Genomic DNA, 19114 nt, shown 5'->3' on the forward strand with positions numbered 1-19114 from the left:
GGTGCGATTCCCACGGTGGATATAGAGTTTGTAGGAGAGATAGTTTGCTTCCTGACTACTTTTTGCTATGCACTTTCCTTGCATGCCTGCATGTGTGTGTGATCTGATTCTCTGTGACGTGTAAAATGTATAGCAGAGCGTGAGTTAAAATCCTCCCTAAGAGATTATGAGTAGGCTATAATACATTTACTGATGTAAAATAAGGTGGTGAGGTGGTTCAGAACCTAATATAATGGCAGAGAGAGAGAGAGAGAGAGAGAGAGAGAGAGAGAGAGAGAGAGAGAGAGAGAGAGAGAGAGAGAGAGAGAGAGAGAGAGAGAGAGAGATGGGGAAGGATGTCGAAAAAGGTCCGCACAGTGTCGACGAGCAGACGTCAGACGAGTGCAGACTGTCAGACGTGCGCAGCGCTCGTTTTAAAGCCGCAGGATTTGGATTAGCCCGTGTGAGAGCCGGTGAGCCTTGAGCGAGTGAAGGAGGGAGGGAGGAAGCAAGGGAGGAAGGGAGGGAGCTAAGGGCTGATTTTGATCTTTTACCGGATCGAGAGGAGAAGAAGGGAGGTGCGAGGCACGGAGAATGGGCTATTTTGGACCCGGGCACTGAGCCTGCTCTCTGCGCGGTGTATTCGGCAGCCTTCGACGCAATTGCAAATCGCCTCCCGCGGCCACCAAGTCGACGACGCTGACGCCGCCGAAAGCGCCTTCCACTTGCTGCCAGGAAAGCGCCAGTTCCCGCCAGCCTGCTCCACGCTCAAGTGCTCCTCGCTGGACATGAAAGTGCAGCAAGGCTGCAACTCGTCAGACATGGGTATCCCCGTCACCACCGAGGAAGAACTGCGCAGAAACAGCGTCATCACGCCCGAGGATGTGCTCGGTTTACAAAAGATCACAAAGAGTAAGTATGCTTGTCTATTCGGAACCTGTACGTGTAATTGGCAACGTGGGGCGTGTGTTTAAATCCTCACTGCTTCAGATTAGGGTTGCCCATCTGCTGCTCCTGTGGCCTGTGTGGCACTTTATATCGCATGTGTCCTGCAACACGACATTTACATTCAACGTATTTGCACCATGGACAGCGACACAAAAAAACTCTCCATTCACTTCACCAGTGGTGACACACTGTGTATGTATGCATCCAATCTATGGAGAACAAGCACTTAGAAAGGAAACTGTGACTTTTCTTACCAAGTTGGACACTAACCTGTGGATGGAATGTAATGAAACAGAAAAAGAGAGCGATTCATGTAATCCACTGGTTAATGGTCAGTTAGGTGGATGAAATACAAAATGTGATTTATAGTGATGTCACAGGAACTCAATTCATCTCGCAAAATAAAAATTGGCAAGTTCTGCAGACAAAAACGTTTCAAGTATGATAAAATGAACTAGTCAAAGTAAGTCTGCAAATTATAAAATTGACACAATATTTACTTAGTTATTAGTACTGTATTATGAGAGGTCACGATAAAAGGTCATGGAAAGTTTTCACCATTTTATTAAAAACTTTTATCCATCCATCCATTTTTGGAGTTGCTTATCCTTTTAATAAAGGAAACACCTTGGACTGGTCGTCAGCCAATCACAGGGCACATAATAAACATTCATACTCACATTTACACCTCGGGACAATTTAGACTTCAATGAACCTAAGAAGCACGTTTTGGGAATCTGGAAGTGTGCAGGAGTGCAAAGAAATACAAGGCAAGCATGAAGAGAACAAGTAAGCTCCACACAGGAAGGCTGGTGCCCAGATTCGATCCCCCAACCTCAGTCAGAGTTGTCAGACAGACAACCTCAGTCAGAGTTGTCAGACAGAAATGCTAACCACTCTTCTGCCGTGCCACCACAATGTTATTTGTTTTGCTTTTAGATTTGTCCCACAAATAAAACTGGAAGATTAAATCACTGCTATTATGATAATCATTTTGAAGCATTGAACAAGAATGATTGAGTTAAATACATAAATACTTTTATGCTGTTGTAGTTTTTTTTGCAGCGTGTTCAGATGCTAATATGTTTTTTTTATTAAGAAAAGGATATTTATTATTAATACCCGACAGACAGATACTTCTGTACTATGTATGCACTGTATTGCACTGCATAGAACCAGTCAATAGTCTTAAATGGCGCCCTTTGTGACAAACACTGGCAAGTTTTACCATAATAGACGTTTACAGTACCCTGAAACCAGAACTCATGAGATTAATACTGAGCCATTCGTTTTTGTTTGCATTATTCCATTCTAACTCAATCTTACAAATATAATTTGTCGATTTTATGGCCACAGTCAATATGGCAGACGTGCTATATCACTCAGAGCCACAGATATATGTACATAAAATGGACTCACAAGGCCGCCTACTCGCCATATGGAGTTGTGAAGCCACTGGCGGCCATCTTGCGTTGCCAGTCGCTAAGATTTCTCTGCTGCGTTTTTACATCATTTCTGTGTTTGGCATACACCGTACGGTTGCACCAATAAGTCTGTGAGAAGAGCTACGTGCACATTTTATCGATAAGAATTCAATTATAAATGCTCTCTTATATTATTTCTCTAAATGCTCCTCAAAGATTGGTCCGCATCATGTTGTCAGAAACAAAATAAAAGCAAAGCCTTTCAGGGGTGAAAAATGGAAGTGAACGTCTGTAAGTCATATTTGCAATATTATACACGGAATAGTTGATATTGACTGTATTTGATAAAACTGGCCATCAATCAGAAAACAAATCACACCATTATTTCTTTATATTTCAATGTTTTAGTGATAAACAACTAAACATGAGTATTTCACAACAGAAAAATAGCTACTGTGATAACCTTTATCGCCCGGCCCTGCGTACATGTTTGAGCTACTGTACTTGGGAAAGTAATACTGCAACAATTATTTAAATCCTCGTTTTCACATTTGCAACATGACTGTTAATTCGAATGTCCACCGGGTAGGTCAAGATAACAGCCATTTATTGGTCTATTAACATTTAAACGTACTCCTGCAAATTGCAGTCCTATTATGTAATTGATTTGTATTGAGTACTAGGGTTATTTTATTCCTATGTAGAGATGTTAAACACTCAAAGTTACAAATAAACAATCGAATAAACAAACACCGTTCCACCGGTCTTGGGATACTGCCTGAGTTGAGAAACTATATCAGGGCTGCATCAGTGAGATAATACTTAAATCAGCCATGATGGTCCACTAATCTGGCCTCACCACTGACAACACGTAATCTGGATTATGTTAGGAGGGCGGAAACAGCATATTATGCACTAACGTGGCACACAACAGGTAATTAATGATCCCACAACCAAAATGCATGTGTAAGCATGTGCCACATTTTCTGGGATAAGACATATATTCATCTCTAACTTTATTTCTCAATTTCTTCCAGAGAGGTACTCTATTTTCATGTAATGACATCTAATCCTTGTTTTGTTTTTTGTTTTTTAAACTTTTCAACTCATATTTTGTTTTGGAATGTTCTGCTGCATACATTGTCTTAAACGCCATCATAGCTGTCAACTTTACAGATGCCATGCTCGCTATGCAGGTATTGTAAGGGTATAGGCGTGATATTCAGCATTTTTTGACGAATATCGGCATTGGCCATTTTGAAGAATCATAGATTCATATAAAAAAAAAGTGTTCAGGGGAAGAAGAAAAAACATTCAGGGAACAAATTATTAAATTTCATAGATGCTGCTGACCCTGGGAACTCTCTGCACCTTCTGTTTTGGTTTGAAGTTAAACATTTTCATACTTCAGATATTTTTAAATGTTTGAAAACTTGATTTACTGTAGAACACAATGGGAAGCTATTTACTTACGTTTTTATTTAACTTTTGAAGACATGCTACTGCCCCTGGGAGATCCCTGAACTTTTTGTTAGATTTTTTAAAACAAAGATGTCTATTAACTAAGATTTTATTTATTTATTTTTTCCAATCTTGTATTAACCCTAAAAATTGTGCAATAAACATATGCTTAAAAAATTCAAAAAAATTCAATTTAAAAAATAAATAAAAATAATAATAATAATAAAATTAAAATAATAATAAAAAAAATAATAAAAAAAAATAAAAAAAGAAACAAAAACAATAAAAAAATAAAAATAATAATAAAAAAAATAATACAAAAAAATATATATATAATATATATATATATGAACTCATTCACTGTCAGCCCAGTAAAAATGGATCTTTTGACGTCTAGAGCCGTCAATGGCAGCAAATGAGTTTAGAGCTGGAGTTTGTATTTTTTCAAATTTTGATGGCAATATTCCCTTTTAGTGAAAGTGAATATCGACTCCAAATATCGGTTATTGGCGTCCTAATAATCGGTATCGGTCCTAAAAAAAAGCGGTCTATCGCTACTATTTGAGGTGCTGTTTGTAAGGCGTCAATAATAATAGGGGCCACACTTTGAGGATATTCTCTTTTAAATACATATACGGAAGATGCTGCTTTTGTGGTTATTTATATATTGCTGTTTAGAATTTGACATGAGTTACAGCACCATTCTGTTTGTCATTTTCTGCTAGAAGTGACATGAAAGTGGTGCCTGATGTCACCGGAGCAGTGATTTCCTCAGCCGGTAATGGCAAGGTCGTGTTTTAGGGGCAGCCCAGAGGCAGCCAGTCATGGTGTCTCAGCGCGATTACTAAGACACAACACAGGCAGCCAAGCGCACATAAGAAACACTAGCAGTGCTCTTCTTGTCTTCTGCTTATTTTCTCAACAGACATGGACACAATAATGCTCCGCTGGTGAATAAATGACATATAATGGCCATAACATGAAATGGTGCTTTTTGAGCCAATTTCCCCTAATTGCCTGGGAGATGATAACACCGTATATAACTGCAATGCTGTATAGAGAGAGTGTGTTTAGAACTAAGTGGGGTGGAACTTTTCCTGGGCTAGGGCGCCGTTTATGATCAAGTTTCATACTGTAAGATGTTTTATTGATCCTTGCATAACATAAAACAACGATTAAATTAATTATTTAAAAACATGCTGGCTAACAAAAAGTCCAAAATGTTGAGACAGTGTGAGTATTTCCTTATACACATTTCATTCTTCTTAGCAAGTGTCTTTACATGCCCATACGTAAAGCTGTTATTACTGAGTAACTTGGGACATCCAACATTAGAAAGAAAGCATATCCTCTGTAACCTCCCCGTGAACCCAACAGTGTGCCAAATTGCCTACGGGTGCTGCTGAAGTGAGACATGACACAGCCTGCCATACTTGGATGCACTGTACCATGCGAACATAGACTTGTAATGCTAATGTCACTTCGGCCTGCCCCTGGCTATGGATTGTTGTGTGTGTGTGTGGGTTATGAACGCACACACCTGGTTTCGGTAGAGGTTTGTGGGAGAGTCCAACGGACAGGAACATGTGTTGTGGGGAAGTCAATCCTTGTCTGAAAGTCTGTAATTCCACGCTAATCTCTGGGATTAAAGAGCTATACGTGGCATTTCACTTTGCCCTTCAGCAGTGTTGCATCCAGATCTTGTTTGCATGAACAAGTCAGATATGACTCAAAGTCTAAATTATCATGTTGGCGAAAGGCAAGCTGAAAATTAAAAGTATGTAGGTTTTTGTGAGACTTCATGTATGTTTTTTCCAGAAACGTTTAGGCATTAAGAACATGGGAGATTGTGGGCACATTGGGGGACACAGAAAGTATTTGCCAGAAATTCCTGCATGTGTTTTAATGTTGCGCACGTTGTTACTTTTTGGTAGGGACGACCAGTTCATAGTCTATTTGATTTACTTGGTGCTGTGGCAAACTAAAACTAAAACTAAATAAATTAATTAATTAAATTGGGGAAAACATTTTCATTAACGGAATAAAATAAAAACAAAATTTCAGTGAAAAAAAAGAACTATCTGAAACAAATTATTATGTTTATAAAAGTAAGTTCATTTTAAATGTATTTATTTAGGTATTGTTGGAAGGTCAAACAGTTGTCTGAGAATTGTTTACTTTATTACACAATACTTTTTTTGCTCCAAAATAAGTAAGTAAGTAAGTAAGTAAATAAATAAATAAATAAATAAATAAATAAAAATACAATATTTTCATTAACGGAATAAAATAAAAATGAAATAAGAACGAAAATGCTTAAAAATATATCTGAAACAACATCTTGTGATTATAAAATTAAGTTCATTTTACATGTATTTATTTAGGAGAATTGTTTACTTTATTAAACTTTTTTTTGCTCCAAAATAAATAAGTAAGTAAATACATAAATAAATACAATTGAAAAAGCATTTTCATTAACGGAATAAAATAATATTGAAAATGCTTAATTTAAAAAAAAATCTGAAACATAATCTTGTGTTTATAAAAGTAAGTTCATTTAAAATGTATTTATTTAGGAGAATTGTTTACTTTATTACAATTAAAAAAAAATTAAAATTAAATATGAATTAAGATAATAAAATACTTTTTTTGCTCCAATAAATAAATAAATAAATAAATAAAACTAATACTAAAACTAAAACAAACAAAAAAACAGAGCTTTTTCATTTTATTCATTTTAGGGGCTCTGTAAAAAACAGTGCTAAATTTAATTTAAAAACAAAAAGTCAAAACAAAATGAAAACTAACTATTCTGAAAAAACTATGATAACCCTGTGTGGCATGCATGCATTCTCTTCATGGTGCGAAAGCTACTCTTTTCGAGTAGGTCCAGAATTAGTTCATTTCTGTTTCTTAAGACGTCAGTCTCCAACCTTTTTTACGTCACACACAGGTTTCATGTAAAAACTTATTTTGATTGACCATTTGCAAGTCTGTAGCAACATAATACGCAGAGGAGGTTTGGTAATTAGCAATTATGTTTAAACTAGGTCGGCTAGCATTGCTTTTTAAATACAGCTTTCTTTTTCTTGAAGATGTAGGCTCTTCTTCACTTTCATCATTTGGCCTTATTATCTTTTTTTAAAGAAACTCCCCAAACAAGTTTGTTTATTTTTACTCATGTTTGCTTTCTTGTAGGCTTACTTTATTACATTTCGACTGATGAATGAATCAGATTTTCAAAACAAAAATTCTTCCAGACTCTGATCAATAAATCATCAATAAAATATTTTTTGTTTAGAGTTTTGCGCTGCCCAGTACGGACTCCTGCCTTAAAACACAGTAATGTATTCCATTAGTGTATGCAAGTGTAGCTGTTTGTTCAAGAGCGCAAATTGTCGTTCTCAAACTCTGTAAGTGTTAGGAACTGTGAAGATACTAACCCCAGTTTAAATTGAAAACGTGCCGCTAGGTTCTTGACATCAATTACTACTTTCTTATTTAGCCAGAGTTTTGTGCCATCTAGTGGCATTTTAGGGCATTACAGCAAGTGTGCTGTGAATAGGTGTGTTTCGTAGCGGATAGCTGAGGATCGGTTCCACATATCATATGTCAATAAAGGACCATGAATGCAGTAGATAGGGGTTCAATATACTCCTAAACAACAACAATATTCCCCTTAACATTTACCTTCTTATTTTGGTAATACCTCTCGTTCTCCTGAGATGTGATAACAGTCAAAGGAGAAGGCCTCAGGTATGCACCTTCATCAACTCCCTGAAGTGAAACACTTCATTTGCATAGCGCCTTTACCGAGCCCGGAATTGTCTTTTATTCGCAGCCTGCGACACACCAATTGAGCAGAGCAGTCAGGTGGATGAGGGCAAAGAAGAAGCTAAGTGAGCTGGAACTACTATCACAAAGGTTGCCAGGTGACCATGGAGAAGGAAATCAAGTGGAGCTTTTTTTAGGCGTCGGTGCATGCTTGCATGTATGTGTGCGTGCGGGTAGCAATTATTTGACATAATGTTATGGGAAAGAGTTTGCTGTAATGAGCTCAGATACAAAAGCTACATCAAAAAGCTATACTAAGATAATAAGGCTCTTCGACATTCAGGACCCGGAGAAAAACAGCAAACGCAAGGGGAGAACGTGCAAACACCAAAGCCAAAGATGACATTCAAACCCAAACTACAAAAATGTGACGCAAATATGCTCGGCACCAGACAACCGGGCTGCCTCGCAAATTTTTTTAAATTACAATCTCGTGTAATGGAACAAGTGCAAGTTTTGTAATGTTTTGGTGTTACTTTGGTTTGGCCTTGGGTGGGGCATGCACTCTAGTGACCTCAAGAGAAATGAGAGAAATAGGTTACATAAGCCTGAACAAACAAGAAACAAGATGATACATTATCGTGGAAATGCTCATTACACAATAACTTTTTTTTTTTACTTTCAACTTTCTGTAGTTTGGCTCTGCTGCTCATTGACTGTATGTTTCCATAGAACATTAACAGACAGAGTACAGTGGAATGTCAAAGGTCATGCCCAATCCCTTTTGGGGGACTATCCTACGGCATATATTCGGATTTGACCATTTTTCCTTCAAGAAATAATGGAAATGGAAATCATTTGTTTAAACAGAAAACAGACGCACAAAGTAAATTAGATGATGACGTTAAAAAAAAAATCAATCCATAATCTCGGTTCTTAGAACGCATGGGGTTTTGTGTGTGTGTGTGTGTGGGTGTGTGGGTGTGTGTGTGTGTGTGTATTTGCTTCACGTGCCGTATCAAACTTTGTTGTGAAACGGTATTTGCCCTCTTGTCAAATTCCGAATTCTGGTCTGGTTCAACTTGGACATTAAGTATGACAAATTATATATCATCATCATTATCAACATCATCATCATCATTAAATTATGCTTATTCAAATAAAAACAGCCATTCCATCTTAAAATAATTTCATCTCAAAATACAGTTCATTCTACAACTTTACTTTTTATGTCCGTACAGTCTACACGACTGTAGACAAGATTTAAACACACTGTGTAATCACATTAAAGATGAGTCAGCAAGTTTATGATGCGGATTAGCCTCTCAGTAAAAAAAAAAAAAAAAGTAGCAAAAGGTGCAAGACACAAATAGAATCAATCATAGTTAATGGAAGCTAACTGACATTTAGATGAATACATTTCTGTATCTTATCACCGTGCAATGAGTTTGCATGCTTAGAGTTCATGTCGACATGAAGACTTACTTAGTTATTCTCTCCCTCGCAAACCGACACTAAAGGGTGTTGCATCAAAGCGACTGCCCTAAACCCTCTTAGAGAGTTTTTGGAGGGCAACATAAAAGAGACTTTGGGGGTTTTGCGAGGGAGCAGCTTGAGAGAGAAATTTCCGCACCATGTGATGTTCAGCATTAGAGCACAGGACTTCTATTGAAACGAGAGCTACTTCAACATGGAGGTGTAACTAAAGAATCAATATACAGACATGTATACATTTGCACACATTTTGTGTTCATGTCTCCTTGTTTTAGTAAAAATCATGCTTCATTCAATGTCTTTCTTATTGTATATGTGGGTGGTGGGGTCCTATTCATCCTTTTATGTCAAATATATTGTGAATATTAAGTCTGCACACCCCTGTTAAATTATATATATATATATATATATATATTAGTGCTGTCAAACGGTCAAATTTTTAAATCAAATTAATCACATTTGAGAATTTTGATTAATCACGATTAATCAATTAATTTAAAAAAAAAAGCCTTTTTTATCTACATTTCCCCCCCCCCCGCCAAATTTGAAGAGCGGCTATGTGTTAACTCTTTTGACATTTAATGTTATGAGGACGTCTTCAAATTTTTTTAAGCCACTGCACACGCTCATCCTCCTCTTTTTCTAATCAGTTAATTACTTGCATAATTTAAAATGGAAAAAAATGACCCCGATATTTTGACATGAATAAATATTCTTAATGTGATACGCAAACATTCATTAAATGCTTTACTTTAATGCATTAAATTATGTTTATTGCTAAAACACAACTTGTGCTACCTTAAACGTAGCCATCCGCTGTCATGCTAAAGGCTAATCTATGGTCAAAATTAATAGTGCGATTAATCTGCGTTAATTCATGATTAATGCGATAATGTTTTGTGATTAATTAATTAATTAATTAACACTTTAACTTTGACAGCACTGATATATATATATATATATATATATATATATGTATATATATATATATATATATATATATATATGTATATATATATATATATATATATATATATATATATATATATATATATATATATATATATATATATATATATATATATATATATATATAGCAGTGTTTCCCACACCATGTTAATACCTGGGCGGGCCACCCAAGTAAAGCACCCAAAAAGTTTTCAAGAAAATTTATTTAAAATATATTTTAAAAGAAAAAAAAACGTATCGCGACAGGATATACCGCATGTAGCGTTAGTTCGTCGTCACTCACTTGTGGATCGTGAGGCTAGAGGAGACGTACTAACAGGACTGAGACCCACCTCCCGTCTTTCCTGCCTCCCATCCGCACCGCCGGAGTCCACCCACCCAATTAGATTTTAAATCTGTGGGAAACATTGTATAGTATATGTATAAAAGGACACCAAGCTAAATAATTTCAAAACCTTTTACACCATTTAATTAAAAAAATAAATGAAGATGGGAAGTAAAAATAAACAGTTAATATAATGTGGTTGCACAACTGTGCATGCCTTGTTATAATGGGGGCATGCCATTGTTCAGAATTAAATCACATTCAAACTCATGTTAAATGGGATTTAACACATACCTGCCACCATTTAAAGTACAAATCATTTCCAGCTGTTCTAGTAGGCTTTTCCTGACACTTTTGAAGTCACATTTTACAGCACAAGTCCAGAGCATCAGAGCACAGCATCAGATGGATCTCGTTGTTCAAAGGTATCACAGAAGAGAAGAAGAGTACAACAAATTCCCAAGCAACAAATAACAGTGAAGACGGTCATCGTTATATGCAAAAAATATGGCACAACACATTACCAATAACTGGATGGCCTCCTAAAATGATAAAACCATGGGAAGAAACCTGGTCTGGGAGGCTTGAAGGACTTGCAGAGAATTTTGGCAATTACTATCTGTTTAGTACATGTAACAACAATCTCCCATCTTCTTCCTATGTCTGGGAATTTTTAGAAAGAAGAGTGGGCGAATATGATCACATCAAGAAGTGCCGCATTGATAGACTGCTGCCCCCAAAAGACTAAGTGCTGTTTAGAAAGCAAAAGAAGCAGCAAAAACATGTTCATTTGAGCGTTAAAATTGTTTTCCAATTGAGTTGTACAGCTTTTAAGTCACATTAATATTGAAAAAAGTTTCGAAATGATTCATCGTGGCTTAATTATTTATTTATTTTTACAGAAAGTGGGCAGTTGAGCAAGTGTGTGTAGACATTTTATATCCTCTCTTTTATAATTGAGCTATTCTGATTCTTCTTTAAGAGGGATTTGTGAGGGGAGAAGAAGTTAAGGCAGGAAGAGGAAACAGAATAAAATGGGAATATCGCAATTTATAATGCCTCTATGTTGACTCTTTCAACTGTCTATTATCAATATGTCAAGTGGGGGTTGGGGGGGGGTGGTTAGGTGAGGACCCACATGCAGGAAGTGGGGAGGCAAAGTAGGTCTCCAGGATTCTTAACAAAAGTAATTTATTTCCAAAACAAAAATCAAAAGGCAAACAAGAGACTAGGAGTCAAAAACTGTTCAAATAACAAAAAACTAAAAGGCAGAAAACAAATCCATGATGAGCACAATGACAACAAGGACGGATGACAACTAAAATCTAACCGAAACCAACCAAACAGAACACAGATCATGACATTTATGCTTATTATTAAGTTATATTCATTAAAATTTAGCTGCAATCGGCTCCAGCTTAACTGAATGACGATAAGCGGCAAAGAAAATATGTAGGGGGAAGTAAACATGATTTTTATGCAGAAATAGTGAAACTTTAATAATGAAGCATGATTATTCCATTGAGAGACAACAGCACATTCATCACTCAAGCACGTCAGGCTAATAAACCGCAACGAAGAGTAAAATGTGAGACGAAGCATGATCTTAACCCATTCACTGCCATTGACGGCTATAGACGTAAAAAATTCATTTGAACTTTTTCTATTAGTTTAAAAAATGTTTTTCCACTTTTGTTAAGAGTATGAAAACCTAGAATTTTTGGGGGGATATTTAGAGCATATATAAAATCGTGAGTTAACTAGTGAAGTCATGCGATGAATTACGATGACAAATTTTAATTGCCTGACACCCCAAATTTTTAATGATCTTTTCTTTTTTTAATATATTTTTAAGAATAAAAGATTATTAAAAATTAGGGGCGTCAGGTGATTATTATTTTTTAATTGTAATTAATCGCATGACTTTACTAGTTAACTCACAATTTAAAAAAAAGATTATTAAAAATTTGCGGCGTCAGGTGATTAATTTTTTTAAATTGTAATTAATCGCATGACTGCTAGTTAACTCACGATTAATAACACATTTTATATCTGTTCTAAATGTGCAATACTTTTTTTCTAGGTTTTCATACTCTTGTTAACACAAGTGGATTTTTTTTTTTTATTAATTAGTCAAAATGAATTTTTGGCGTCATTGGCAGTGAATGAGGTAATGATTTTATATTTGCGCATAAGATGTTTACCACTGGACGTGATACATTTGCGACGACTTTCTGGAGCCAAACAGAAATGTACTGGCATGCAAATGTACACAGTCCAATACATCAGTATAAAAAGCCTTGTCAATATAACCATGTTTACATAGGGCACTTATAGTGTGCTTTATTATTAAAAGGTCTATAAATAACTCCAAGCAGGTGGCTAAAGCCTGTGTGGGCCATCTGCTCTCTAACCCCCACAAATACTAAGATGATGTGGATTTGTGTACATACACAGGTCCACGCACACACTGCGACTTCCTCAGGTGTTTATCTTGAGTCGATTTCTTCTCTCATGAATGTGATAGTATATGAGAATGTCCAGTCTAAAAGTATTATGCAACATAAGATGAGAAAAATAGACTTCCCAAGGTGTGTCCACTGCCACTGGTTGGTCCATGTGATGGTAAAACACAATAAGCCTCTTATATCTAATCCTCCTCCCATGGTGCCAAAGGAGCGTTTCACGCACACGCACACACACGCACAGTCTAATGGAGTAAAAGGGGCTCATCTGAGCAGTTGTCTCATGCGGACCATCAAAAATGTCCACAAAGTAATGGTGGCGTGTTAAGGGGCAGGCAAACGGTTCTAGGTTCAAATTTTTGTACGCCGATTTAATGTCCTTCTCGTGCATTCCAAAAACATTCTTGTCAGGTTTATTGAAAACAAAACCATTGGTGTTAATGTGAGCGCGAATGGTTGTTTTTTTAATAAAAAAAATGTACACTGTGATTGACTAATCTAATAGCGTGGTTCGATCCTCACCCCTTGTGACCATGACGAAGTGTTCTTGAGCAAGACCATTGGTGTGTGTGTGTGTGTGTGAATGGGTGAATGTGAGGCATTGTAAAGCGCTTTGGGCAACATATGGTGTAGTTAAAGTGCTAAATAAAAAGCAGCCCATTTACCATCAACTAGCAATCAGTCCAGGGAATATCACACTTGAGTCAGTCCTTGAGTCCATCTGGAGTAGACACCAGATCACATGACCATGACCTTAATAAGCAGTAGGAAACTGATGGATTGTCAGAGGTTGTACACTAAAAACTATTGGGTCAAAAATGGACCGATCCTCTACTTGGGTCAATTTGACTCAACTTTGAGTCAAGAAATGGGACTTTCAGTGTAAAACAACTCGTAAATATTGATCTGATCCTTTACTTGGGTCATTTTTTGGGTAATAAAGTGGATCAGTCCATTTTTTATCCATATTTGGGTTAAGTTTTTTAGAGTGTGCCATACAAACACAGAAAGACAACAGCACATAGAGTATATGAATGCAGTGTTTTTCTTCTGTGTTTCAGACTATCTGTGTTCGCCAGAGGAAAATGTCCACATGATCGACTTCACCAGATTTAAGATCCGTGATATGGAAACAGGAACAGTCCTTTTTGAGATCACTAAACCTCCAGCACCAGGTCAGCTCATCACCTTGGCAAAAATGGGTCACTTACTCACATGCTCACTATAGTGTAGGCAAGGTCACCAATATTTTTGAAACTGAGATTACTGCTGATTAATGTGAAGGGCTACCTGTTTGCTACACACTTGCGAAATAACACATTTGCCCCAAATACCTTTATATATGTGAAGACACTGATCATCTTAATGATTTCTCAGTCACAATAAATATGATTTAAAAAATCTATTTGCAACACTTTGTTTCTTATACTACTTCTTAGACTATACAGTATTCCTAGGAAATCACAATTTCTCTTCATTGGTGAGCTATCTTATAGAACAGGCAAATGAGCTACTCGTGTGATGGGGGACACATGTTGGTGACCCCCGCTGTTATAATATATAATTTGAAATATTTTAAATATCTGTCATACAAGTGTAAAGATCAGTTAAAATGTTGAAACACGTAAACATTTTTAACAATCATGAGGAGGACACTTTAACGGCTAAAGCCAGCTGGAAGCTGTCTGTCGCTATTTAGCTAGCGGCTAATGTTAGCAGTGTATTTTCTTCTCTTTTCCATGTTCTTCTTTTCAGAACGCTCATTGTGCAGGCTGGTATGGAAAGCCGATTTAGCATTCATTCATTATCCCACTTGTGCTCGGAATTGTTCAAGTACCAGAATGCACTTTGCCCTCAATAGTAAGACAATACACTGCATTAGCAAAACAACTAATAAATGTTACTAGTGAGGTAAATTAGTACTACTGGTGACGCGCTTAATGATAACTATAAATGTTTATTAAACTAATATTACTAGCAGAACGTTGTTGTCAACTTGTGCACAATTTTACCTCACTAGTAATATCTAGTTGTTCTATTTTGCCCTCGCAGCTATACTAGAACACAAAAATACGACAGTTAATCCTTCAAAAAAAAAAAAACAGTTGCTTGGGAGTTCAAATTCAGAGTTTCCACTGTGTTTAAATTGATTGTTTTAATTTGATTTCTCACAATGGTATCATTTATTCATAGCAGGAGGCAGAAAGCAATGTGACCCCAACGCCGGGCGCTTTGTTCGCTACCAGTTCACCCCCGCCTTCCTACAGTTGCGGCAGGTCGGAGCCACGTAAGTCAGCCTCGTGCTTGTGTGAGAGGCAAGAGGGAATTCAAACAAAAAAGACTTGATGAAATGAGAGAGAGAGAGAGAGAGAGAGAGAGAGAGAGAGAGAGAGAGAGAGAGAGAGAGAGAGAGAGAGAGAGAGAGAGAATGTCAAAAACTAAAGGATGCACTTGTGTGCTCAGTCCGGCTGCTCGATCGACCAGAACAGTGGAACAGGATGTAGTAGGAGGTTGTGTGGGCTGACGAGTGAGAACATACAGCACAGACAAGCTGTCAATGCTGGTGCTGGTCAATGGTTAATGTGAGACAACGATGCCTTTTAGGAAGCACTTGTTGGTGATTTCATTACGTAAAACAACCAAATGGTGATAAGATTCAGAAGAGTTCCTTTGACACATGCCAATATTCATTTGCAGTAAAAGAGAAAATATTAGCGTCAATTTTTTTTAATGACTTTTTCTTTTAATTTTAAACATATAAATAATTGACACCTTTGTATTAAAATCATAACAACAATTGCAGGGAGCTTGCAGGGTCATCAGCATGTGTTAAGCTAAATTAAAAACTAAGCAAGTAAATAAGACAACTGTAAGTAGTATTCCAAAGTTGCAACATAATTTCTTTGTTTTTAAAAACAAAAAGTGTAGGGAGTTCCCAGTGTCAGCATCATTTTTAAAAAAATATATAAACTAGAACATTTAAATAAATCCATAAATGAAAAGTTCCCCTGTATCTCACTGAGTGACAAATGCATGCGATGTAGCTAATTTGTTTTTTTTGTCAGGGTTTCCTAAAAGGTTTCAAAAGATCTTTGCAGACGGTGAAAATGTGTCTGAATATGTTTGAAATGTCTTTGTGACAAGTAAAAAACTGTCTGTGAACATCTTACATATCCTGATGAAAACCCTAAATTCGCTACGTTCGCAAACATTCACCGCTCAGGGAGATACCAGCTTTATCGATCAAAATGTCAAATACCGGCACAGAAAATTGGCCCGGCCAATAATCGGTCTATCCCTAAGTTATTTCATTAGTTTTTGTGCAAAACTGTTATAACGTTGCAGGGAAGTCTGTCTTTCACTTTTTATATACAGCACTACATGCAAAAACATATGTGTATGTGTTTTCCACAGCTTAGTTTATGGACGTAGTTAAAGAGGACATGAAGGTAGTTGGTGTGAGAGCAGAGGATGCAAAGGACATGTTTAGATGGAGGCAACTGATTCGCCGAAAGGAAAAGAAGAAGAAGAAGTTTGACCAACAATTTGAGCTTAGTTTCACCTCTTGTGTGCACAGGGTGGAGTTCACAGTTGGCGACACACCCATCAACAACTTCCGTATGATCGAGAGACACTACTTCCGCGACCAGCTGCTCAAGAGCTTTGACTTTGAGTTTGGCTTCTGCATGCCCAGCAGCAAGAACACATGCGAGCACATCTACGAGTTCCCCGCACTGTCAGAGGACATCAGTAAGCGCAGTCACAGGCATCGCATGTGGAAATTCATATTTCATATCAAGCTTAAGGTCATGCACTCGTATGCTCTTTATTCCCACTAGTAAGACAATTACTCCCAACCTTTATTGAGCCAAGGCTCAATATTTTTATATTAGAAAAATATCACGGCTCACCGCCAAGCAAAAATGTCAGAAAATGTACGAAGACTCACATTATGATGATCTCGTCATAGATCACTCACAAATGTAGGGTAATTACTTGGTGTGAAATCCGTACCTGTTTAATTCATCACAAAGGTAATAAATATACTCATATGAAGCCAGGACTTATTCTGATGTTAATTGTATCTGCTGCCATCTAGTGGAAGACCATTTAATTGAATAAATATTTTAATGTAAACTTTATTTTATTTTAGTATTTATTTTTGCATTTTTTAAATTAATTTTTCAGTATTTAGTATGTTATGTTATTGTTTTTAATTAATTTAATTATTTTAACTCATTCACTGCCATTGACGGCTGTAGACGTCAAAAATTAATTTGAACTATTTCTATTAGTTTAAAATTGTTCCCGCTTTTGTTAACAAGAGTATGAAGACCTAGAGTTTTTTTATTGTATTAGAACAGATATAAAATTTGTGATTAATTGTGAGTTAACTAGTGAAGTCATGCAATTAATTACGATTAAAAACTTTAATCGCCTGACGCCCCTAATTTTTAATAATCTTTTCTTAAAAAAAAAAAAAAGATTATTAAAAATTGGAAAAAAATAATTACAATTATTTTATTTATTTTAATTTTTTTTAAAGAAAAGATTATAAAAAATTAGGGGTGTCAGGTGATTATTTTTTTTTAGCGTAATTAATCGCATGACTTCACTAGTTAACTCATGATTAATCACAAATTTTATATCTGTTCTAAATGTAAAAAAAAAATTCTAGATTTTCATACTCTTGTTAACAAAAGTGGATTTTTTTTTAAACTAATAGAAATAGTTCAAATGAATTTATGACGTCTGTAGCCGTCAATGGCAGTGAATGAGTTAATGTTAGATTATCTGTCCCTGCACACTAATTGGGAATCACTGCACTCATAGAATGAATAGGGTGCACTATTAAAGTGTTTTCTTTTCACTACTGCCTACCACTGCTGTATATTTCTGTGCAACAATTCCAACCAACATAGATTGGACCTCTGTAGTGGTGAAGGGAGGAGCTTTGTTTAATCAGGTCATAGTGCTGGCTATTTGAAAATAAAATAAAATAAAAGACAAAAGTTCAGCCATCTTGTGGCACCTATAGGCAACTACAAACTTTTTTGGGTAGATGTCAATTCCTTCTGGATATTCGCTATTCACAGAAAGGATTGGTCCCTATCCCCCACAAATTACAGTGTTAATTGGCATGCTAGATGTTAACTGGTGGCATTTTATAATGTCACTTTTAGTACTAGTAGCATGCACTTGTCAATCAGTATAGTTTCGCCTGACTAGTAACATTTAGTTGTTCATGTGTCCTAGTCATTCTACAAGTGCACAGAATGTCATTTAGTAATATCTTACTAGTGAGGACAAAGTGCATACTAGTACATGTAGTGGAATAAAGTCTCAATCTCAACCTAAATCCCAAATCTGTTGTGTTCTCTCTCAGTGCGTGAGATGATCCTGAATCCTTATGAGACGCAATCTGACAGCTTCTACTTTGTGGACAACAAACTGGTGATGCACAACAAGGCAGACTATTCCTACAGCGGGGGGCCGTAGAATCAGTGACCATCATTTCCTCGCTCATCATTAGACATTGTCCAATCAGCCGTTTCCACTTCAGGACCCGAAATAGAAGAACCTACGGACGTCTCATTTCTGTTAGCTCCTTGTGTAGGAATGTACACTGGTGAGCATTACAAGCGTGTGTGTGTGTGTGTGTGTGCGTGCGTGTGTGCGTGCGGCTGGCACATGCGTTGTGCATACAGTACATATCAGTTCATTAGATGGACATTGGTTCATTTCCATTGTGTGTGTTTTGATAGCCAGTAATAGCTCAAGATCACAAAATACTTTGACTTTACGGGGTCTGATATTTATATAGTTTGTACTACTGATGGATTCTATTTCTGATTGCACATGTCTCATGACTCAGTCCCAATACGACTCTGTGATATTTGTCAATGTGTGTGTGTGTGTGCGTGTGTGTGTCATTTTTATTTGTTTTCAGGTTCATAGCACTATGTCTAGAGTATTTTTCAAAGGAGTAGCCATTTTGAATTGTCAAACAGTATACATAGAAATTTTGATATCCAGTACAAACATTGTAGTACGGAACACTGCGTATACATTTTAATTATGATATTACATGTTGTAAGAATTTTATGTCCAGTTTTGAAAAGTGAAATTACATCAATGCAATAAATATGGGACTTTTTCCGAAAATCTGGTCGTTTTATCTTATTTTTATTTTTATTTTTTTTATTGTTTTACAATGTCTTGCACGTGTTTTAGAGGCACATAGTTGCTGAAAGTATCGAATCTGTGTAGTTTAA

The 19114-nt window shown here is 36.4% G+C and overlaps 1 protein-coding gene across 2 annotated transcripts; it reads left to right on the forward strand.

Annotated features, from left to right (window-relative positions):
* The first annotated feature begins 342 nt into the window (after nt 1-342).
* unc119a1 (unc-119 lipid binding chaperone a1) lies at nt 343-19004 on the forward strand. 2 transcript variants are annotated; one of them, XM_086081370.1, is made up of 5 exons: nt 343-891; nt 13901-14014; nt 15033-15126; nt 16417-16589; nt 18226-19004. In XM_086081370.1, exons 1-5 carry the CDS (start codon nt 768-770, stop codon nt 18336-18338), a joined length of 618 nt encoding a protein of 205 aa, XP_085937496.1. In that variant the 5' UTR covers nt 343-767; the 3' UTR covers nt 18339-19004. The 2 variants fall into 2 exon arrangements, with proteins under 2 accessions (XP_085937496.1, XP_085937497.1); XM_086081371.1 differs by having other exon boundaries at nt 346-891; nt 15036-15126.
* The last annotated feature ends 110 nt before the right edge of the window (nt 19005-19114 follow it).

This window comes from Leptonotus elevatus, chromosome 7 (assembly GCF_054856555.1).
Source record: "Leptonotus elevatus isolate MCC_2025b chromosome 7, RoL_Lele_1.0, whole genome shotgun sequence".
Classification (NCBI taxonomy): Eukaryota; Metazoa; Chordata; class Actinopteri; order Syngnathiformes; family Syngnathidae; genus Leptonotus; species Leptonotus elevatus.